This window comes from Diabrotica undecimpunctata, chromosome 9, assembly GCF_040954645.1.
Source record: "Diabrotica undecimpunctata isolate CICGRU chromosome 9, icDiaUnde3, whole genome shotgun sequence".
NCBI classification, from domain to species: Eukaryota; Metazoa; Arthropoda; class Insecta; order Coleoptera; family Chrysomelidae; genus Diabrotica; species Diabrotica undecimpunctata.
In genome coordinates this window covers 125,892,514-125,917,201 of record NC_092811.1, presented here as the reverse complement: position 1 = coordinate 125,917,201, position 24,688 = coordinate 125,892,514, and the positions used below count along the sequence as shown (strand labels likewise).

Sequence of the window (24,688 nt, the reverse complement as noted above, 5' to 3'; positions counted from 1 at the left end):
CGTGTCTGGTATGTTTAGCTCCATTTTCGAAGTCCAAAAACGAAGAATGGATTCGGTGCATTGTGTGTCAAAAGTGGGCACATATTGCTTGTGGAAAAGACGATGATTTTTATATTTGTATTCACTGCTCGTCCGATAGTGACTAGTTTAACATTCTTGTAAACAGGTTTGTTCAGATTTTCATTTTTTATTTTATTTCATTTTGTGTTATGTTTATAATATTTTTTGTAGCTAAGCAAGGGTTCTTTCTGTGACCACTAAATAATGTTGTGGGAAGTTTTTACAATTTTTTTTTCTATTGTAACATCTTACCCCATGGACTGTAACAATTTGCCTCATAGTGGGGTATGTTGTTACAATTTACAAGTTGAGTTAAATTGATAATAACAAAATGTTAAATATGATTTTTTAAATAAATTAAAATTAACATTATTTGTGTAGGTAAATGTATCAACTACCTTAATCAGATTTTAGTTTTCATATAAAAGATCTACTATTGCCCAAATAAATAATAGAATCAATTATGTAACAACTTGCCCCCCTCTCCCCTACAGTTCGTTAGCTCTTAGGCACAACGACCAATGGTAGATTTCTATTAACATGGGTCTAGCCTAACCAAAAAGGTAGCTCAACAGCTCAACAAAGGCGGGTGGCCAACAAAGTAGCTTAAACAAGCTTCGCCATGGTTATTCACTATATAGATAACCAAGATAGCATCAAACACTAATAAAACTGACTTTGACAGGAGGCAAACAAGAACAGAACATAACAGAAAAAGAAGAATCGTAGGATGGCCAATAGTTCCATAGGAATATTCTCCGGGATCGATCACAGCGAAAAGTTTAAGTCAGGAAACTCCCAGAACCACAAAAAAAGAACATAAATCCAAAACGTTAATACACAATCTTGGAAAAGAAGAAAGAAAAAGGGTATATGATCTACAAGCCATAATCGATACACAAACAGTTAAGACTCATACTTATATTTCCAAAAGCAACAAACAAGTTATAACATTGCTCCAAAGGAACAGAAACATCATCATAATCTTCCAAAAGGAACAGAAAAATATTACAGTCCGTCGTCAATATTAAAAAAATTCGTGATGTTGAATGTAACACATACCAACCATACAACAGTAGAAGTTGAACAGTAAAACATTTCTAAAACCTAATCGAATTAAACTTGGTACACAAATTTCAAACTTACTGATAACAAGAGTAAAAAAGAAGAGTATATTATACAAAAGGCGAAAACTAATGCTTATCTTCCTTAAAAATTCAACAGGTTACCTGGCGGACGAATCCAAAACTCATCGCCCTAGGCGTTCCTCTCCCAACTAATAAGCTCAAAGACACAGTTTGGAAAGGAAATAAAAGGGCACTGAAATGAAACTAAACGCTTTGGCGTTCCATCTTAGAGTGACATCATAATCTCCCCGCATCACTTTCCCACCAACTCAAGTGGATATTTATTTGACGCGCAATATTAAGCGAAATAAGATCAAACAAATACCAATCTGTGTATATTCTTCTTCCTTTGCCCTATCCGTTTCGGACGTTGGCTATTAACAAGGCTATTTTGACTTTGTTTACGGCACCTCTGAACAGTTCGGTCGATGTTAGTCCGAACCATTGTCGCAGGTTATGCATCCATGAGTGTCGTCTTCTTCCCCGTCCCCTCCTACTGTCGATTCTTCCTTGGACTATTAACTGTAGCAGCCGGTACTTAGTATGCCTCATGACATGTCCAAAGTACTCAAGCTTCCGTTTCTTTACGGTGAAGATTATTTCTTTGCTTTTGCCTATTCTCTGCATTACTTCCACGTTAGTGATGTGGTCTGTCCAGGATATCCGAAGAATACGGCGATATATCCGCAGCTCAAAGGATTCTAGTTTCTTCAGGGTGGCTTCCGTTGTGGTCCATGCCTCTGCTCCATAGAACAAGACCGGGAAGACATAACACCAGTCTTAATTTTAGTTCCATTGAGATTTTGCTTGTGAACCACTTTTTCATATTGTTGAACGCGTTTCGCGCTTTTTCAATTCGTGATCTTATTTCTGTTGACTGGTCCCATTTTGTGTTGACTGTGGTTCCAAGGTATGTGTATGTCTCCACTTGTTCTATTTTTCGGTTGTTTAATGTCAATTGCATCGGAGGTTGTTTTGTTCTGCTGATGAGCATGCATTTAGTTTTGGTTGTATTGAGTTCTAAACCATATTCTTAACTTGCTGTGTGTATGCTTTGCATGAGTCTTTGAAGCTCGTTGCAGTCATTTCCGATAATAACTGTGTCGTAATTATATACAAACTAAAAATGTTTATATTACTAATCTCAGCGACGCAAAAAGATTAAAAATATTTTTCGATGTTTTAATACATACGAAGGGAAATCGAATGGTCAAAAGTACTAAAGAATATTAGTGTGCATTAGTTACTAAATTACTCGCAAATCGATTAAAATGCTAGCATAGTGCGAACTAAGCTGTAGTGTCATTATGAGGTTGGGTCGACGCAAAAGCGGCGCTACTAACACGACGATATTATCGCTCATATAACAGGGCCGTATACCAGGGCCTTATATAATAGAAATATCAGCTATAGCTTTGTGGTTCTTTGAAGCGGAATATTTAGCTCCAGTTTGGAATCGCTCCGCTCACTGTTAGACTGTTTATATTTTGTTAAAGATATTGAAATGCAAGTGTGGAAGCTTTTTTATGGTATAAAAATTATATTATTCTGTTTCCTGTATTACCTATTTCTTTATTTACTACGTTCGTATTTAAATCTCCCATAATTATTTTGACTACAACTATGACAAAATAATTCTTTTAATAGATTAATGTATATTATATAGTATATATTAGATAAACTTTGAGTTTGACTTTCAATATTTAGCAACTTTTATGGTATATTACAGATTCAATTTACACTGAAAGATACATGGGCCTTCCGACACTATCCGATAATCTCGAAGGCTACCAAAAGGCACAGTTGCTTCGAAACTACGAAGGCATAAGAAACAAGAAGTATTTTCTTATACATGGAACTCACGACGATAACGTTCATTATCAACAGTCAATGTTATGGTCAAAAATACTCGAATTCAATGATATTTTATTTAGGCAACAAGTAAGTGCATATTTTCTTAAATTGTATAAATACCTAGTGTTTTTTGGACTTATCATTCAGTCAACCAGATCTTTGTATTAAAGCCATTGCACCAATACTTGGTGTAAATCAAATTGGCTTTGTCCTTGTTAGACAAAGATTCCGCAACTCTATACTCTCAGCTAAAACCTACCCAGGAGCAGATATAGGCTCGGATCACAATCCTGTAGTAGTCACATTAAGAATAAAACTAAAGATCATTCAAAAACACATACAGAAACAAATTGACCTGAGAAGACTGAGTGAACAACATATAAAAGAGAAAACAATAGTGAACATCAAAGAAAATTTACAAAATATAGAGAAACTGAATAGAAATACTGATAACATAGACCAAAAATGGAAGAATATTAAACATGCCGTAATGCTGGCAGGGAGAGAAAATTTAACACCGAAAGAAAGGAAACATAAAGAATGGATGAATGAGGAAATACTACAGTCGATGTGTGAAAGAAGGGTACACAAAACAAATAATCCGATAAGATACAAAGAAACAGATAAACTGATAAAAAAGAAAATAAGAGAAGCTAGAGAAAGATGGCTAAGTGAGCAATGCCAGGAGATGGAACAACTGGAGCGAAAATATGACTTTTTTAATGTACACAAAAAGATTAAAGAAATGACAGGAAGGAGAAGAACAACACAGACAGGACAGATCAAAGATACAGATGGTTTACTCATAACAGATTTACAACAAAAAATGAATCGATGGACAGAATACATATCACAACTTTTTGATGACAAAGATAGACAAGAAATCTCAAACGACTATACAGATGATACAGGGCCTGATATAATCAGAGAAGAAATAGATTATGCAATCAAACAAGCGAAAAGTGGTAAGGCCCCCGGTCCTGATGAAATTCCTATAGAACTGCTCAAACTTATGGACGATGAATCTATTAAAATACTCCTAGATCTATTTAACACAATATATAGAACTGGAATAATACCTAGGGAATGGCTCCGTTCGACCTTTATACTACTGCCAAAAAAGGCAAATACAAGGGAATGCAGCGAATATCGTACGATAGCTTTGATGAGTCATGCTCTAAAACTGTTACTGAAAATAATCCATAATAGGATCTATAGGAAATTAGACGTAGACATCAGTATCACTCAGATGGGATTCAGAAAAGGGCTGGGTACAAGGGAGGCTCTGTTTGCAATGAACGTTCTCTCACAGAGATGCTTAGACATGAACCAAGAAATTTACACCTGCTTTATTGATTTCGAAAAGGCCTTTGACAAAGTACAACATGAACCACTAAGACAAATTCTAATAAAGAAAAATATAGACAGCCGAGATATTCGAATTATATGCAACCTATATTGGAATCAAACAGCAAATGTGAAGGTTGAGGGTAGGCTAACAGAAGAAATTCAAATCCGTCGAGGAGTCCGGCAGGGATGCATCTTGTCGCCACTTTTATTTAATCTGTATAGTGAAGCTATTTGTGAACAAGCACTCGAGGAAGAAGATCTTGGTCTGATAATAAATGGTGAGACGATCAACAATATAAGGTATGCTGACGATACGGTTCTCCTAACGGGAACGCTAGTAGAACTACAACATCTCGTTCAAAGTCTCAATATATACTGTAACAGTTACGGTTTGAAAATTAATTTGAAAAAAACTAAATTTATGGTAATCACGAAATCAAAGAACATCAGAGCTAATCTTGTATTAGACAATACAACGATTGAGCGTGTGTCCTGTTATAAATATCTAGGTGCTTGGATCACAGACGATACTGATCAAACAAAAGAGATTAGATGTAGAATAGAAATCGCTAGATCAGTCTTTAATAGAATGCGCAAACTCTTTTACAATCGTGATATCAATATAAAGTTACGAATACGAATGCTGCGGTGTTATGTCTTTTCTACCCTGTTGTATGGAGTAGAGGCTTGGACACTAAAACAGTTGACCACAAAAAACATCGAAGCTTTCGAGATGTGGTGCTATAGGCGCATTCTCAGAATATCATGGATGGACCGCGTCACTAACACGCAAGTACTCCAAACTTTAGACAAAAGATGCGAAATTCTAAATGAGATAAAAACTAGAAAGATGGAATACTTGGGGCACATTGTGAGAGGTGAAAAGTACGAACTTTTAAGAAATATCATGCAGGGCAAAATTAAGGGCAAAAGAAGTGTGGGAAGAAGAAAAATATCGTGGCTTCGTAATCTACGTGAATGGTTCGGGTGTAGTTCGATTGAACTTTTTAGGCGCGCTGCTAACAAAGTCGCAGTGGCCATGATGATTTCCAATCTCCGCTAGGAGTGGCACGAGAAGAAGAAGACCAATACTTAAAACTAGGTAACCGAAAACGGACAGCTAATATAGGTATAGAAGCAGAAAAATGGCATAAATATTTCGAAGAACTATATCAAGAAATAGATAGAGAAGAAGAAATAATAATAATAATATCGTATGGCTTTTTTTGCCGGGAAGATCCTTTCGGCTTTTTCCGGCGCCAATTGCATCTTTAACCCTGTTTCAAGTAGCTAGTGGCGATGCACACTAGCCCAGGGGAACCGACGGCTTTACGTGCCCTTCGAAGCACGGTGAACAGCTCATATCATTTTTAAAAAGCCACTATCTTGCCGCTGAGCTACGGCCATCCACAGAGAAGAAGAAAGAGAAACGATAACAAACAAATAACAAGATTATTAAGAAGAAGAATTGGCCTATACAAAAGTGAAAGAAAAAATATGTAAACTTAAAAACGGGAAAACAGCGGGAGAAGACCGAATATGTGCAAAATCTATATAATCCGGTAGGGAGGAGCACTTTTTTATGGTGTTGAATCGTGGACCTTGAACGAAGATATGTGCAGAAAACTGGAAACATTTAAGATGTGGCTATATCGAAGTATGCTTAAGATCCCGTGGACTGATCAGGTCACAAATAAGGAGGTCCTCAGAAGAATGAATAAGAAGCGAGAGGTACTGACCACCATCAAATCTCGAAAGGTACAGTTCTTCAGACATATTATGCGAAATGAATCCAAATATGCTCTTCAAGCCATCCTGCAAGAAAAAATATTTAAAAAACGAGGTCCAGGAAGAAGAAGAACATCTTGGTTAAAGAACCTTAGAATCTGGTTCAATACAACATAGGTGCAGCTTTCCCGCGCTGCTGCAGATAAGATAAAGATTGCCATGATGATCGCCAACATTCGTAACGGATAGGCACATCAAGAAGAAAGAATGTATGTGAAAACTATTTAAATAATTATTAAATTAATGTAACGATAATTGATTCTAACTAGTGTGTTATTTTTTTTTAGAGCTATCCTGATGAAGACCACAGCTTAGGATCCGTCCGTCCACATCTCTATCATACTTTGGAAAGTTTTTTGGACGATTGTTTTATCAAAACTGACAGTTAAGGGTCAATGTAAATATTTTCATTTTCAAGGCTGTTGCAATTAAAACGATTTTATTAAATCAACTTTTTTGTATAAACTTCTGAAACAAATAGAGTAACCTTCGAAGACCATCGAAATTTACAGCATATGCTAAAAATTTATAAAATGTTTATACAGAGTGATTCGTTAGAAGTTCTAATTAGACATTTTAGAATAAATTGACATAATTAATATTTGACAATTTAGAGAGAGGGTTTTTAGATATACCTAATTAAAATAAAATATTTAGGGCCTACTATCACTTCCTGATATACAGGAAGTTGACCAAAACTTCCTTATTTTAAACTAACGCTCTGTATAATACTACCCATTTTGATATAGTTTCTCCTATCTGCACCCGTTTTAGTAACAAAAATTTATTCCTAATTCTTTCTACTCGAATAGTGCCTTCTTTGTATAATAAACCCCCCAATGAAGAAGTCTGAATGCGATAAATCAGGAAAAAGTGGAAGCTATTTATCTTTATTTTCCATTCATCTTCCATAAAATATTTCTACCAGATATTAGCCACTGGCCATGGTACTAATTGAGTGTCTTACCGTCATGTTGGTAAGATTCTTAATTTCTTTCTATTGCTGACAAATTAACCAAATTTGATTGAACAATCGAAATTCAATTTACCAAATATTTTCAAATATCTCACTGTTCCCTTTGTTACACTGTACCTACTCTATTTTCCCCTACCTATTAGTAAACAGGGCCTGCTTCATTTTGTTGATGTAAATGTTACATATTTACGTCATAAAAATAATTAATGCACCTACATATATGTATGTTTTTAGTAAGACGACTCAGTCATAAAATAATTTTTACTATATGCGACACATTACTGTTATTCATGCACACTACGGTCTTGGAAATACTTTATAATTAATAATGTTTTAAACTTTTGTAAAATATATTTATTTCCTAAATAGTATGTATTTATTTCGTTACAACATATAACCAAAAATACCCTAATATTCAAGTCTTAAAAGATTTAAAAAGAAGGTATGTTCTGAAATTCTCAGACATCTGCAATTCTGAAGAGCCACGGAGAAGAATTTGAAAAATATTGATGTTGTTTTGTGTAGAACTTAGAGGTCGTTGTTTAAACGAAATTAAAATAATAATGGAAGAAAAAATGCAACATTTTAACGTAAATAAATTAGCGAAAATAGCTAGCGAAAAATATTAATTGCGAATAACTTACGAGAATTGACTGGCTTTACTCATTACTATTTACCCAAGGAAAGAGAAGCATAAGGAGGCGTAGAATGTCATGGCTGTACAACTTGAGAGAGTGATACGGATGTACATCAAATGAACTTTTCAAAGCAGCCGTCTCAAAAGTCCGAATAGCTATGATGATTGCCGACTTCCGCCGCGGAGATGGCACTTGAAGAAGAAGACTCATTACTGTTATCTGTACAAAGAATAGAATCACCTTTTGAAATATTGGTTTATTAATTATTATAGCCAGTGGAGTAGATTTGTAGCGTTGTCCGTCGCGGCGTGATCCGAGGCACAAAAGAAGGGACGTTCTGATAAACTCGATATGCTTTCGGTACGCTGTCTCTATAGAAAGTGCTTCTTGAGATGGTCAGAAAAAACCCTCTGGCCGTTCTTAGGTATGCAATGGGACAAGTGTTCCCCCATAAATCCGCAGTCCTAAAATATGGTTCAAAGACCTGGACTTTAACAAAAAAAAAGAAAACATGTTAGGATGTTTCAAAAGAATAGGACTAAGGCGAATCTATGAAGTAGTGAATGACAATGGATTGTGGAGAAGACGATATAACTTCGAACTTTATAGAATATACCAGGAACCAAATATCATAAAACATATTAAGATAGGATGTCTGAGGTGGATAGAACATGTCATGCGGATGTAACAAAACGCTCTTTATAGACCCATTGGTCAGAGAAGAGAGATCAAGAACAAGTTCCTTGATAATAACGATGAAGACAAGAGAAATATGGGAATACGTGATTGGCGAATAAAGGTGATGAATAGGGACGACTGGAGTGAAATACTTGGGGAGGCTAGAACGTACGGTTGTGCAGCCAAAATGATGATAATAATTATATTCAACTGAACTCCAAACAATCATTTCTTTATGATGATTTTTTTTTCGTATTTATAGAGAGGTGGTTTGGAATCTTCAATAACATCTCAGTCCAGGACGCCGCCTGACCGACCTTAGTGCAGGATTCGTTCTTCGTACTCCCGTCGATAGTTCCCGAGGTACTTTAAAATGCCTCTCGTCGCCGAGTCTACGCCGAATGTCTACCTGCTAAACCAGACATTCCTCTGTCATCCAGCGATCCGAAAGCAGAATGGCCGCTGTAAGGCCGGCATCACTTCCGAAGCACTACCTTCATTCATTAATTCTCCATTCATATACATCCACACTCCATTCATCAGCAAGGAGACTCCCTGTCTTGTAGGTGGCGCGTAGAAGACCCTCATCGCTCCTAGTACGGCATCACTCCCAGACGGGCATTTCCTCCTTCCCAACAATCTGACTCACACATTCTAACTCATACAGTCTGACCATTTTTCTAGCTTCAACTTCCAGCATCTTTGCCTCTTATCTTTGCCGTTGGTCCAGCTGTCTTTCTTCCTCTTCTTTTTTATTGATCACTGCACGGATATAGTTGTGTACGCTTGTCCAACCTGGTTTATTTTCAATCGTTTCCTCAATCATTTCTTTCACTGTAACAAAATTCACACCTTTTCCTTTTTCCATTCTGTTCCTTTCTATTATCCATCTGTTGCAATCTAACATCGTATGTGTCTCAGTGTCCGAATATCCACACTTTAGGCATTCATCTATGTCAGCCTTTCCAAACCTAGAGAGGTAGGCCTCCCTCTAACACCCGTGTTTGAGCACCTGCGTCAGGAAATAATCCAGTCGCCTGTGGCCACAGTCCACCCAATCTTTCATGTTTGGGATCAGCAGTTTCGTCCACTATACCACATCCTCCGTGCTGCTCTACTCTTCTTGCCATCTTTCAATTCACCTTTCCCTTTCCTATCTTCTCTCGGCCATAGTAAGGTTTGGGCCTCTTCTTTCATAGAGCTCTTTTCTTTAGACCGCCAAAATATGCAACGGAACACATCCAATGCTGGTCTACAAGGCTGCCGCAGACACAGTCCTGTTGGCGCATGCCACTCGCAACAGACTTGTTCTGTCCACTCGTATCATGAGTCTCCTATAGGCCGTTATCTCTACTGTCCCGCTCCAAAATGGTACCGCGTAAAGGACGATCGACTGTACACCGTAAAAGACCCTCCTTCTTTCGGATTTGGGTCCCACAATGTTGGGCATCACCCTTTCCAACGCAGCCGCACTATTCGCAGCCTTCCGGGCCATCTCCCGCACGTGCTCTCCCCATTTTCCATTATGTTGCAATGTCACTCCTGGGTACTTTGTTACTGTTTGTACGTGTTTTTTAGATGTTAGACATGATCCCACACATTGTATTTTAACAGTTTTCTTGTTCCTTTCCAGCTTCGGTTTTCACTGCCGCAAGTTTCAGTCCGTGTTATGTCATTCATTTCTTTACGACGCGGCCTGCGTTTTAAACCCAGTATTTGAGATCTGGCTCATCCCGGGCCACTACCAGTACAACGAGGTTATCCGCTGTCACGGACCATCTTTTCCACCATAATGCTTCTCTCAGACAGATACTCCGCCACCACATTCATCAGGTAACCAGGACATTCTCTCTCCTCCATTGCCTTCATTACATCGTTCCACTGCAGCGTATTAAATGCATTCTTAACATCAAACAACAGCAGAGCCGCCCAGCGATGTTTATCCCCTCTGTTGCGCAATGCTTCTAGTACACTCACAATTACATCAATCATGATTTTCTCTTTACAAAAACCAAATTGCTTCTGAGATAGACCACCTGACCTTTCAATCATGTCGTCTATGCGTACTCACAGCATCCTTTCATACAGCTTACTGATGCATGGAAGAAGACAGATGGGGCGATACTTTTTACTAGCCTTGGGGAGCAGTATTAAGCTCGATGTCTTCCAAGATTCAGGAAAGGTTTGTGCTTCCAGCAGTGAATTCATGTGTTTCAGAAGCCGCAGGCTCCGCCCGTCATAGACCCTTCACCGCCTCAGGTGGTATCTGATCCAGTTCGGGGGACCTACGCATGTTGAGTAAACCCAATGGCTCGACAAGTTCATTCATGGTAAAGGGTACGGCCCGCTCAGCCCCTTCATCTCTCCATACACCATGCCATCTGCCGTCTGGAAAGAGCTCTCGTGTTTCCTCAAACTTCTTTATGATGTGGATATTTTAGTTATTAGACTACGTGCTAAAAAGCGTTCAACCTCAATTTATAATCTCACAAATAAAGCGACAAATAATGAAAACGCTTAGTCAAGTATTTTCCGAACTTGGAAGATATTGCAATACTTATTATTGTGGCTTATTCCCATTTAAATATTAATTACTTTAGCAATATTTCAAATTCCGGACAGTAGTAGCGTGCGCTGGGCAGGTTACGTAGCCCGATATAATGACAACAGGTGGACACGAAGAATTCTATATAGAATGGAGACCAAGGACGACAACAAGAAGCATGGGAACATCTCAAAAAATATGGATAGATGACATAAGAGCAATGGCAGGCAAACAGTGGATTAGATTGGCGCAAAATAAAGAAAGATGAAAGCCATTAAGAGAGACCTACATTCAGGAGTGGATGGAAAATGGTTGACAAAGAGAGACCGGACAGTGAATATCCTCGTAATATATACCTACAATTATTCAACAATTCCAAGCTTTGTTTTCGTAAAGTGCACTTAATGAGACAGAAACAAGTTATTATTAATTATCATATTTATTTATACATGTTATTAATATATTGATATTTTTTACAGTTGAGTTTATTTATTTTTTAAATATCCCCAATTTTCCGGCAGTCGATATTTGAATGGTTAAATGTGCATCAGAAAATTCAATTTATAAAATTGGATATGCACCTCTATCATTAATTCGACATATATTCTGTCCTCTAGCTATATTCATAAATCCTTTGTCTCCCCAACCTGCTCCCCAAGTATTTTTGATGGTAATGTAATCTTCAGTATATCCTACAGCGAGTACGGCATGAGTAGTCAATTCTGTAGCACAATCTGTCTTATTAAAAACACCCCCTTTATATGTTATCCAGTCCCTTACAGAAACACTGACAGCGACCGGACCAATGTTAGCTAAAAGGGAAAACATTTTAAATTATTAATTATAATCCTGATTGTTTTGCAAAATAAAAATATAATATAGATATAATGGTAAGTTTTTCCTGGGTAAAAAAAAAATTATAAATCTGAAGCCACATTAATGATACAAAATTGAACAAAACGATAACGAAGAACATCTGATTGACTTATGCGACCTAAACAACCTAAAAATCACCAATGGATTTTTCAGACATAAAAATCTTCATAAATATAGATGAACGAAAGAGACACCAAAGCTGAAATCGACAATAGACTACATAATAGTCAAACCAGATACCACAGTAAAGATAAAAGATGTGAGAGCCAGAAGAGGAGTAGAATGTGGAACTGACCATAAACTACTGACAGCAAAAACGGGCGTTAATTGGAAACATAACAAGACCCCCTCTGCAAAAGAACTGACTTCAACAGAAAAACAATACAATATAGAAATACTCCAAGAACAATCAAAAAGAGAACTGTACAAACAACGTCTAGACCAAAAATTATTAGAATTCAGATACAGCAACATTGAAGAAATATACGAGTATATAAAGGCGAGTATAAAACAAGCAGCATTCGAATCCCATAGAGAGAAAGAACATATAACAAATAAACAACAATATAATGAAATAAATGAACAAACAAAAAGAATAATTGAAGAAAAAAGCAACTATACACAAAAAGGCTGACTACAAACAACGATGAAGTTTATAAAGAATATAGAGAAAAATATAGAGAAGCGAAAAAACAAATAACACAACAAAAAAATGAAGAATGGGAAAGAACCTGTTTAAATATTGAAACATACATAGAAGGTACAAGAACTTCGGAGTCATGGAATGTACGGAGAGGATTGAAACAAAACTCAAAAGAAAAAATTAAATAATTGATGGATTCGACCGTTACTTGATGGAAATTCATTTTATGTAACAATAAAACACTGAAAACTTTGTTTTCAAAACTTCCACAAATTTTTATTTTAACTTCTTATCACTACAGCTGTTTCGGCTGATTGCCTTTCTCAAGTGATCTGTTTTTGGCATGGGTTAACACTTTATAGTCTCTAATGAAATAAGTTGAGGAGGGGAGAACTGTTTGTCTCAAGCTGGTCATTCAGAATTATATCTGTGTTTTTTAATTTGTTAATTTCCATAGATTCTAACAAAGATAGCTTAAGGCCTTTATTTTGAATGTGTAGAATTTTAAATTCGTCATCAAAAGAATGATTATGATCTAGAAGGTGAAGTGCATATGTAGAATCTGTTTTTCTATTATTGAAAGCCCTTTTATGTTCTGCTATTCGTTTATTAAAATTTCTACCTGTTTGACCAATGTAAGTTTTTGGGCAGTCGCCACATTTAAGTTTGTACACACCACTGTGTAAGTGTTTTTTATGTTGGCTCTTATACATTAAAAACAATAAGAGCCAACATAAAAAACACTTACACAGTGGTGTGTACAAACTTAAATGTGGCGACTGCCCAAAAACTTACATTGGTCAAACAGGTAGAAATTTTAATAAACGAATAGCAGAACATAAAAGGGCTTTCAATAATAGAAAAACAGATTCTACATATGCACTTCACCTTCTAGATCATAATCATTCTTTTGATGACGAATTTAAAATTCTACACATTCAAAATAAAGGCCTTAAACTATCTTTGTTAGAATCTATGGAAATTAACAAATTAAAAAACACAGATATAATTCTGAATGACCAGCTTGAGACAAACAGTTCTCCCCTCCTCAACTTATTTCATTAGAGACTATAAAGTGTTAACCCATGCCAAAAACAGATCACTTGAGAAAGGCAATCAGCCGAAACAGCTGTAGTGATAAGAAGTTAAAATAAAAATTTGTGGAAGTTTTGAAAACAAAGTTTTCAGTGTTTTATTGTTACGAAAAAATTAAATTTAGAAATATACAGGACAAAGAATAGAAAGATTATATGGGAAGATACTGCGAGAAAAGATAGAGCAAGCGATAATATTCAAAATCGGGGAGGATCAGGCAGGCTTTACAGCAGGAAGATCATGCATAGACCACATAGACATACTGGAACAACTGTTGGAAAAGAAAAAAGCAAAAAATAGAGATATACATTTGGCATTTGTGGACCTGAGAATGGCGTATGACTCTGACCAAGGTCAAAACTATGAGAGGCAATGTATAAATTAGAAATACAGACGGAACTCATAGAAGCTACAAAAGCTCTGTATAAAGAAAATAAATTGTCCATTAAAATGAGAACAAGAATCATAAGAGACTATACTACAACAAAAGGGCTTCTGCAGGGTTGTTCCACATCTCCAACCCTATTCAAAATATACGTAGAGAAAGCCTTGACTACATGGAAAAGAAAATGCGAAGGCATGGGAGTACCGGTACGGAACGAATACCTATATACGTTAAGCTTTGCAGACGATCAAGTAATGATTGCACAAGACCGAGAAGACCTTAGTTAAATGATAAAGAAACTACAAACAGAATATATCAAGGCTAGTCTAGAAACTAACCTCGCGAAAACAGAGTACCTAACTACAAGTGAAGGAGACATATAGGTTGACGACAACGTAACAATCAAAGGACAGGATAACTTCTAATACTTGTGGTTTATAATAACGAGAAAGGCAACAACAGAGGAAGAAGTTAAGCAAAGATTAGGACAAACATGAACAGCAATCTGACAACTTAACTCAGTGTGGTGGGATAGACACCTAAATATGAAGACAAAAACATATATTAATAAAACATTAGTGCGATGTATTATGACATATGGTAAACATATATAAACAAAAAAAACAGCAGTAAGATAGTAGCAACAGAGATGGAATGCCTGCAAAGATGCTTCAGAGTAACAAGAATGGATAGGAACAGTAATGACGAAATAAAGCAAAGAACATTAATAGAAATATATTATTATATACTAACATATATAGAATAAAAATGACTAAAGCGGTATGAACATGTAAAAAAAACTAGCGACAGCTGATGGATAACGAGAATAACCTAATGGTGCCCCATAGGAAGGAGGAAAACAGAATGACCCCGAAGATCCTGGAGGAACAAAGTAAGCCTAATCGATGAAGCATGGGACAACAGGGAGAGATGGAAACGATTGAGCGAGGGAAGGCAGTGAATACTCTAGAATCCCTGAATGTATATACGTTTTTTCGTTAATATGACCAGAAAAGATTTGTGGGCGTTTTATACCTAAATGGGTTTACCAGGCAACACACCACCAATACATTTAAAGTGGAATATTTCGTCGTATATCAGTACTTCTAGCTCTGTCCATAGTATCTTGCCATCAATTTTTCTAAATGTTCTCATCTTTGCTGTTTCTAACATCCTTTTTGTTCTCTTTGTGTTTGGTCGTGTCTCTGCTGCGTATGTCATTATTGGTCTGATGACTGGTTTGTGTAAATGCTGCCCCGATATTTTTATTTCTTTATTCTCATCTTATTCAGGTAGCCTGCGGCTCAGTTTGCTCTATTCACTTCTTCTTCCACTTCAGTTTCGAGCTTTTCGTTGTTAGATAAGGTGATGCCTAGATATTTAAACTCCATCACTTGTTCTATTATCTGGTGCATATATCTGGTATATATTAAATTAGTGCAGCATATGTTGTAAATCGTCTTCACTTTGAGAGAGTAGTATTGCGTCGTCTACATAGCACATTATTTTAACTTGTTTTTCTCCCATTTGGTATCCTTTTTAGTTTTTACTTTCTTTGTTATTTCATCTATAATCAGATTGAACAATAGAGGTTGCAAGAAATCTCTCCCTGTCTTATCCCACTGCCAGTTTTAATAAGGTAGGTTGGTTCTTCTTCCACTTTTACTCTTATTGTGTTATTTTGGTAAATATTTTTGATAGTTTTGATTGTTCCTAGAGGTATCTTCCTTGCGTACAATCAGTGGATAACGTCCTTTAATTTGATCCAGTCAAATGCCTTCTTAAGGTCCACTAAACAGATATGGCGGTTTGTTGTATTCTAATGCCTTCTAATTTGCCTTATTATAAATACAGAGTCGGTGCATGATCTTTCCGACCTGAAACCTTGTTCTTTTTGTTAGTGTTATAATTTCATTCAGTTTATATGTTATCACTTTGGTTGTTAATTTCAGTGTTGTGTTTAATAAACTAATTCCTCCGTGTAGTCACCTTAATCGGTTTATAACACAGTAAAGAGGAATGGAATTTTTCAATGTTTTTTAAACCTATTTTGTTTGAGAGCAATACAAAATTTAGCATGTTTTTCTTTTATGATTTATAAAATGGTTCTTGTTTCAATCAAGAATAATGTATTTTTATATACAGGCACCACAGAACATAAATGTGTCGACACACATAATTGGACAATAAAAGAAATGTTTATAATAATTAATTGAATCGATGCATTTTGAAAAAATTGGCAAGTCAAAACCTTTGATTTTTGGAATTCATCATCATCATCACTGGCTCGACAACTATTTTTGGGTCTTGGCCTGTTCCAGGATTCTTCTCCATTCTAATCTATTTCGTGCTTTTTTCTCTGGTTTTTTATTTTTAAGGTTGTTATATCATTTTCTATTTGTTCTAAGTATCTCAGCTTCGGTCTTCCTCTTGTTCTTTTTCCTACTGGCATCTGGTTGAATATTTTGTTTGGTATTTCGCCTTTTTCGTTAGGATGTTATAATGTTATAATATCCGGATCCTGGTATATTTTGTTGTTATATCCAGTTTTTGGAATTGATTCAGATAATATTCAGATAACATTCAGATAACATGATTCTAATTACTCAGTGATAATAATCGATGCGACCTAGACATCATAGGACTTAGCGAAATCAGATGGCCTAACAGTGGTAAATGTACTAAAGAAAAAGCCACACTATAATACTCAGGAAATAACCTACCCCATCATTATAACGGAGTTGGATTTCTAGTTAACACAGCCTCAAGCAAATCAGTAAGGAACTTTGGCTGTGTGATTACTTTGGCTTAGGAGATCGAAACGAGAGAGGTGATATGCTAATCCAGTACTGTCAAGAATAAAAATTAGTCATTGCAATAGTCAATCTAATCAGGCCAATACCTGGTAAAAACTGCCACCTCGGAGACTCTACACCTGGCAGTCTCCACAACATACGCATGACAACATCGTAAGCAATCAAATTGATTTTTTTATTGGTTAATCAGAGATACACAAATGGATTGCAAGGAGTAAAAACGTACCCTGGAACAGATACAGGATCTGATCACAATCACCGTAGTAGGAAAATTGAAAATTAAGAATTAATTAAGAAAATTTATAAAGAAAATTGATATAAACAGCTTAAAACAACATAACGTTAAACTAAAAGTCACAGAAAATTAAATAAGGCAATAGCGGATATCACGGCAAGATATAAACAACCGGCCAGTATAGAAGACAAATGAAACTGTATTAAAAAAGCTATCGTAACCATCAATAAGTCTCTGATCGCTTCCCAAAACAACAACAAGAAGAATTGGATGACTGACAGAATTGGATGACTGACGAAATATTATAAATTATGGACGATCGCAGATCATTTAAAAACAAAGACCGAACCAAACATCAGCAGATTAACCGACAAATACGAAAAGCGTATCGCAAAGTTAAAGAACAGTGGCTGCTAGGCAGATGTGTAGAAATGGAGGAGTTGGAAGAAAAATATGACCACTTTAACATACATAAACTCATTAAAGAAGTGACAGGTCATACAAAAGCTTGTGGAAGACAATAAATTGATTACTAATTACAAGAATCTACTCCAACATTGGAGAAACTACACACAGCAACTATACTCAGACAACACTAGAAGAAACTCTGAAAGTGAATATAAAAGTGAACCCTCCCCCAAAATATTGAAATCAGAAGTAGCAAGTAAACAGAGCAAATAGGGAAAAGCACCAGGCCCAGACGACATATACATAGAGGTTGTATCGATGTTGAGGGAAGATATTATAGACGCTTTGGTAGATTTTTTTAATGACATTTATGGGTCCGGTCAAATACCACAGGATTGGCTTCAATCAACCTTTATACCAATCTCAAAAAAGCCAAACGCTAATAGTTGCGACCAATTCCGAATGATCAGCTTATTGAGCCAGGTCCTAAAACCTTTCTTAAAGATAATTCACACAAGAATATACAACAGATGTAAAAGAGACATTAGCCCCACACAGTTCGGTTTCAGACAAGGATTTGGCGCAAGAGAAGCACTTTATAGCTTAAATATCGTACTTCAGAAATGCAGAGGTTAGCAAAAATATGTCTTCCTATGCTTTATAGATTACCAGAAAGCGTTTGATTGTGTTAATCGTTCAGAATTAGTAAGATTGCTCCAGGAACGTTCGATAGATGAGAATGACCTGAAAATCATAAAGAACCTTTATATAAATCAAGTGGCATCTGTGAGAGTAGGACTGGAATCTACATCATATTTCTCAATCGAAAAAGATGCACGACAGGGTTGTGTTCTATCACCCCTCCTTTTTAATCTTTACTCTGAAACGATTTCCGATAGAGCCTTAAGTGACACTAAAGATGGAATCAAAATCAATGGACAGACTATAAGTAATCTTTGCTATGCTAATGATACAGTCATAATATCTGATATTCAAGAAGCTCTGCAACGACTAATAGATAGAATAAACACTAAAGGAGAACGACTGGGCTTAAAGATTAATATAGACAAGACGAAGTTAATGAAATATGCAATTAAATATTATAGTAAACAATAAGAATATCCAAAGGGTCCCCAAGTTCAGAACAGCATTTACTAATATGAAAATCTTGCTAAGCAACAGCAGCCTGAACTTAACGCTTCGATATCGCTTTGTAAAATGTTACATTGACTCCATACTGCTATATGGTGTAGAAACCTGGACCATAAAGGCCAATGAGATGAACCGATTGGAGGCCTTTGAAATGTGGGTATTTAGAAGACCACTTAAAATTCCCTGGACAGATCACCCAACAAATGTCGAAGTATTAAATCGAATGGACAGAGAACGAGAATTGCTGCCAATAATAAAACGAAAAAAAAACTGCTTATCTGGGTCATATATTTCGAAATTCCAAGTACGTTCTTAAAGCTTATTAAGGAACGGAAGATAGAAGGAAAATGGGGCATCGGAAGAAAGAAATACTCATGACTTAAAGACATAAGGGATTGGACAAACCTCGATGCCCATGCACTCTTTAGAGCCACACAAGACCGAGAGGAGTATGCCAGAATTGTCGCTAACGTCCACTAATTTGATAGGGCACCATAAGACGAAGAAGAATTATTGCGCTTACAGTACTTACCGATAGCTGAAATTAAATCATATTCAGATTGTTTTATTTGTTTGTATCCTGAAAGAGTAGTTATTACTTTTGGTAGATCTTTTTTACACGTGCCCCTTTTGGCAACGAATGGATAATCCGCTTCGGAGCTTATACCATGGTCTTTAACAAATTGATATGCGTTCTCGAAGTAACCAGTCTGGTCACCGGTAGGATAGCAGTCAATAATATTTTGTGGACTCAAAGAAATTTTTTGTTTTTTGTGAATTGCTATTTGTCCCTCCACTGCTCCGAGCTGCAATAAAAAAAGGTTCAGTATAACGGTTCAGTTCAAGTACTGCAGACTAACGCGAAGGTTTATACACTTCTCCAAGAAATTAACGCACCACTTTGAAATATTAAAATATTTTATTAGCGTTAATAAAAATTTCCATTGTAATGTTATATTTTGCAAGACCTTGTATATGCTATTTGTACACTCTATATTTATTGACTGTGTTTTATCGCTATAGTTTTTTTTTGCAACAAAACAAAAAAGAAGCAAAAAATGTACTAATTCTATAAATATACTAATTTCCAAGTGTTCACGAATTTTATTCGGCTACTGTTTAATTGTTGAGTATTGTTAATTGTGTTTATTATGGAGCGTCAATCACGTAATTTAACCCGAGATGAATGTGCCCAAGCAGTGATATTGTCGGCAGAAGGTTGGAGTTACCGAAGAATTGGTCGTCGGTTTAATGTGTCCCACACATCTGTCTCACGGGTGTTAGAAAGATTCCTCAAAACAGAGGATCTTACTCGCAGACCAGGGCAAGGAGGAAACTGGGTAACTACCCCTATTTAAGATCGATTTTTAAGAATTTCTGCTCTTCGACAACGTTTTGTAACACATCGAAGTCTACAAATTCAGCTTCGAGACGTGCATGCTATACAAATTAGTACTGAAACTGTTCGCCAGCAACTTAGGGAATACAACTTAACACCTAGGATTGCCACTCGGGGTCCTCTATTAACTGCAGAGCATCGAAGAGGGAGACTACATTTTGCCAGAGAACACGTTAATTGGTTAAAGGCTGACTGGGACCGAGTGCTATTTACTGATGAATCCCAATTTTGTTTGTACAATAACGACAGACGTGTTCGTGTGTTGCGACGACCTAACGAACGATATGCTCACTGTAACTTCTCACACACCACATTTTTTGGTGGAGGATCCTTTATGGTGTGGGGTGGTATTTCTTTGACCGCACGTACGGACCTAGTGGTCATACAAAATGGAAGTGTTACAGCTGAAAGGTACATATTGGAGATCCTGGAGCAACATGTAGTACCTTCGCTCCTTATATCGGTAAAAATTTCTTACTAATGCAAGATAATGCCAGACCTCACGCTGCACAGATCGTCCGAAATTTTCTAGAAGAGGTAGAAATTAACACTATGGAATGGCCAGCACATAGTCCTGATTTAAATCCTATTGAAAATCTCTGGAATATCCTTGGTAGGCGATTAAGAGCGACACCGATCCAACCAAACAACTTAAAGGAAGTGGGAGAGAGGCTGATCCAGATTTGGAGAGAACTAGACCAAAATGAAATACGGCAATTAATTTTAAGTATGGGCCAACGATGTGAAGCTGTTATACGTAGTAGAGGTGAAAACACTCTTTATTAAGACTTTTTTCATATTATAGTTTACTTTTCTTATCATTATTTTTTTAGAATTTTCCGTTTTATTTTTTTTTCTCCTGTACTTCAACATTTTCTGATGATTAAACAAATTGCTATAATTACTAATAAATTGTAGAATAATCTGGTGAAGTTTTATGTTTTACTCTTTGCCTGTTTACAAATAAAATTGATTTATTGAAGTGGTGCGTTAATTTCTTGGAGAAGTGTATTAATCAACAAACTTGCTGTTTTTACTATTTTCTTTACATGGTCATAATATTTTGAATCAAATCCTGTATAAAAAATTATAAAACATTTCAAAAATAAAAATAACAAATTAGGGTGAGTTTTGACTATTTGTATACCTAACGGCCACTCCCTCGTAAAATTATTGAACTACATGTTCCTGTAAATGGTGATATGATTTGTGACAAAGCTACTGTTTTTCATCGCTAGATTAGAAACTCCAATATCGAGTTTAATGCAAATCGGAGCTGGTTAGACAAATTTAAAAAACCTCACGGAATAAGAGGTATAAAAATAGCCGTTAAAAAACTATCCAATAATGAATCCGCTATCGGACTATTCCAACTTCTTCTTCTTAGGGTGCCTGTCCATTGCGAACGCTGGCGATCATTGCGGCTATGATGACTTTCTGGGTTGCTATACGGAATAGCTGTGTTGAGGTCTTTCTATACCGTGCTCTCAGGTTAGCAAGCCAGGATATTCTTCTTCGTCCTGGGGCCCTTTTTCCTTCAATTTTACCTTGCATATTGCATTGAAGTAGCTCGTATCTGCCTTGATTTCTCATTATATGTTCCAAGTACTGTAGCTTATGGCTCTTCACGATGTTGACAAAATCCGCGGTTGTGTTCATCCTCCGCAGTACTTGTTCATTGTTGACTTTGTCTATCCATGGTATCTTCAGGATCCTGCTGTATAACCATAGCTCTAAAGCCTGAAGTTTTGAAAGAGTTTCTGCCTTCAATGTCCACGTTTCTACTCCCTACAGAAGCTTTAAGTACACGTAACATCTAAGGAGCCTTATTTTTGTTTCTAGGGTGAGGTCATGGCTCTTGAACATAGAGCTCATAGTCAAGAATGCACTTTTGCCTTTCCCATGCGACATTTAATCTCTTGGGCATTGTCCCACGACTCATTGAAGTAGTTGTATTGCGAGACACGTTTAATTTTTATTTGGTTCTACTTGTTTCCGTTATTTTGTTCATTAAGTTTTGCAGCCCTTCTATGGTAGTGAAAAACACTATTGTATCATCTACATACCGCAGGTTATTGAGCTTGACTTCATTTATTAAGATGCCTTTATCAATATCTTTTAGAGCCTCTTCATAAATGTGCTTCAAGTACAGATTAAATATTAGTGGTGAAATTATGCACCCCTGTCTCACTCCCCTTAAGATTTTGACCTGATCTGTATATTCTACATCTATTTGGAGCACCGCTCATTGATTCCAATACAAGTTAGCTATTATTTTTAAGTCTTTCCATCAATCCCTGTCCTCTTCAGCACTTCCAATATTTGTTCATGCCTGACTCCTTCTTATAGTCGATCAGGCATGCAAAACCATCATAGCTGACATCTCTAAATTTATAAAACAATACGGCTTCTCGCATTTTCGGTAAATTCTTTGGTGGAAGACTTTTAAAAACATCTTCAGCAGATGGCTCATTAGGCTTATGGTCCTATAATCTGTCTGTCTACTGAAGTGCGTTATTTAGTCAGTCACGCTGTTGTCACATATCAATCTCTCAATTCACTGTTCTTTGTTAATTAATAATATAATCGTTTAAAAAATAACAGTTACATGATTATGTCATGTAAGTGTTTTTGGGGCAATATTAATTTTCATTCTACAATAAACTGTACTGGATTTAAATATTATGTTACACTCATGTATTCGACTGATATTTTAGAAGAAATGATGTAACAGAAATTTTGCAACACTCTTTAAAGGTTAGAGTCGCTACTTCAACCATCGAGCAAAAAGACAGAAGAGGGAATCTAATCGTTAGGAAAAGGAGACCAAAATTCATAAAAGTGACCTCTTAATATTTCGGTCATATCCGAAAATGCAAAGGCGCCAAATTTAAGACTATGTTCCAATATTATTTTATGCACTATGTTTCAAACACTTAAAATACTTTTTCCAACACTAGAGCATAATAATGTTTTAAATAAATAACGATAATAGTCTAAAATGAGACACAATTGTTAAAAAACTTCAATATAAATAGTTGGGACAAACAATAACATAACCCAACTAAATTTGATTTCTTAAACAAGGAAAGAGACTCTCTTTCTTTGTTTAATGTGGCCTCTCAAAATGGCACTTCCCGTCTAACAATATTTTTGCCCCCACTCACTACCTTTTACATTCCTTCTTCTGTCTTTTTGCTCGATGACTCCCACATTCGTGGATTGTGTTTCACTTGTATTCAAACAATTAAGTGATATCTTTGTTCCACATACTGAATAACGTATATGGTAGCTGAAAACTTGCCATATCTGTATATATATATATATATACCTATATATAAAAATCAAAGTTAGTAGATGTTTAAATAGTGATACACTTACACCAGCAAATATCCAACACGCTGAAGTCTGTCCCTGATGCCTTACAGGTAAAACCGCGCCATTCTTTCTCCAATCAACGGACGCCGGCAATTTTTGATTTGAGTCTGCTTGATAAATTCCTAAACTATCTTTAAATATTGATTTTGTTGAAGCTTGTCCATTTGATAAAGACTGGATCTCTTCCTCGGTCCAATCAGTAAATTGATTAACACCCGTGAACCATTCTACCTCCCCTCTTTCGTATTTTGCGTTGTGATCTTCAATCTCACGAAGCCTGTTTTGGAAAATTTCAAATCTTAATTTGTCATCTGTATGTTCATAATGTCTTGAATATTCAGTCTAAAAATAGATAAAAAATCACTAGGTTATCTTTTTTTTACTTCATATTAAAAATACAGGCAAGCTGAACAGGGACAGCTGGGTATAAGCTCTCTACAAAGAACCACGGGTTGTTATTTCCAAATAGTATAGTCATTATTTCAAGGCTTACCTTAAAAGATATCCATTGCTCGTAATCATTCAGCTCTGCAGTAATTGTGATAATAAGACATGCAATAAAAACGAATACTTTCATTATGCTGTTCCTACAAAAGAAATATTTTTTTAGCTTAATTTAAATTGTGTAATACAAAATTAGTATTGTAGCAATAGTTAATCTGAAAAGAACATCAGTTGCAATTTCAGAGGAAGTAAGCGAGTGGATGCATGCATTTTGTGTCTGTTGCATATGGAGAATCTTAAAATTAGTGGTTCATATAGTACAATGTTACTGGTATTATCAAATCAATATCATTAGTTTTATTAAAACAATACAATGGTTTTACTTTAAAATTTCCAAGGATATTGGGAAATGATCAAGAGAATCGTTTTAACGTAGGTTCTTTCTATGTTTTTATAAGATAACTGTATATTGTTTTGAAGCTACCTTCTTGTGGTCTTGTGATCTGATCTGTATGATCTTAACACTATTTGCTATGTTTTATTGGGAAAAAGTTTATTTTGTAGTTTATTAAGTTTTTTTGTTTTTGCTCCCCACTCTAAACACTTTTATGTTGCTACAAGTTGACCAGTCACCTCTATAACAATTGCTTTGACTTCATGCAGATCATAATCATTACCGTTATTTCTGAGGTTAGAAAACATTAGATTGTTTCCTACTCTGTAGTAGGCATTAAGTACACTTGTTAGGCTTTTTTCGAATATATTTTTTTTTCGTCTTTATAGAGGGGGGGTCTGGAATCTTCAAAAGACATCTCAGTCCAGGACGCTGCCTGACTAACTT

At 36.0% G+C, this 24,688-nt stretch overlaps 2 protein-coding genes across 2 annotated transcripts in view; one reads left to right on the top strand and one right to left on the bottom strand.

Annotated features, from left to right (window-relative positions):
- ome (dipeptidyl peptidase 4 omega) overlaps positions 1–7,521 on the top strand; it is a 58,983-nt gene extending 51,462 nt beyond the window's left edge. The window contains exons 14-15 of the mRNA XM_072545200.1: positions 2,917–3,128; positions 6,467–7,521. Of these exons, the coding sequence (XP_072401301.1) occupies positions 2,917–3,128; positions 6,467–6,568 (314 nt within the window). The 3' untranslated portion in view covers positions 6,569–7,521. The remainder of the gene's footprint in view (positions 1–2,916; positions 3,129–6,466) is intronic.
- Positions 7,522–11,577: 4,056 nt separating this feature from the next.
- On the bottom strand, positions 11,578–23,986 carry LOC140451310 (cathepsin L-like proteinase). Its single transcript, XM_072545058.1, has 4 exons — positions 23,897–23,986; positions 23,407–23,745; positions 19,159–19,432; positions 11,578–11,828 (listed from the first exon to the last, which is right to left on the bottom strand). Exons 1-4 carry the CDS (start codon positions 23,978–23,980, stop codon positions 11,578–11,580), a joined length of 948 nt encoding a protein of 315 aa, XP_072401159.1. The 5' UTR covers positions 23,981–23,986.
- Positions 23,987–24,688: the final 702 nt, after the last annotated feature.

Coding starts and splice junctions, on each gene's coding strand:
- LOC140451310 (XM_072545058.1), bottom strand. CDS start 23,980: ATGAAAGTATTCGTTTTTATTGCATGTCTTATTATCACAATTACTGCA. Junction 23,746..23,896: donor AGCAATGGATATCTTTTAAG/GTAAGCCTTGAA, acceptor ATCTATTTTTAG/ACTGAATATTCAAGACATTA. Junction 19,433..23,406: donor CGTGTTGGATATTTGCTGGT/GTAAGTGTATCA, acceptor TTTTTATTGCAG/CTCGGAGCAGTGGAGGGACA.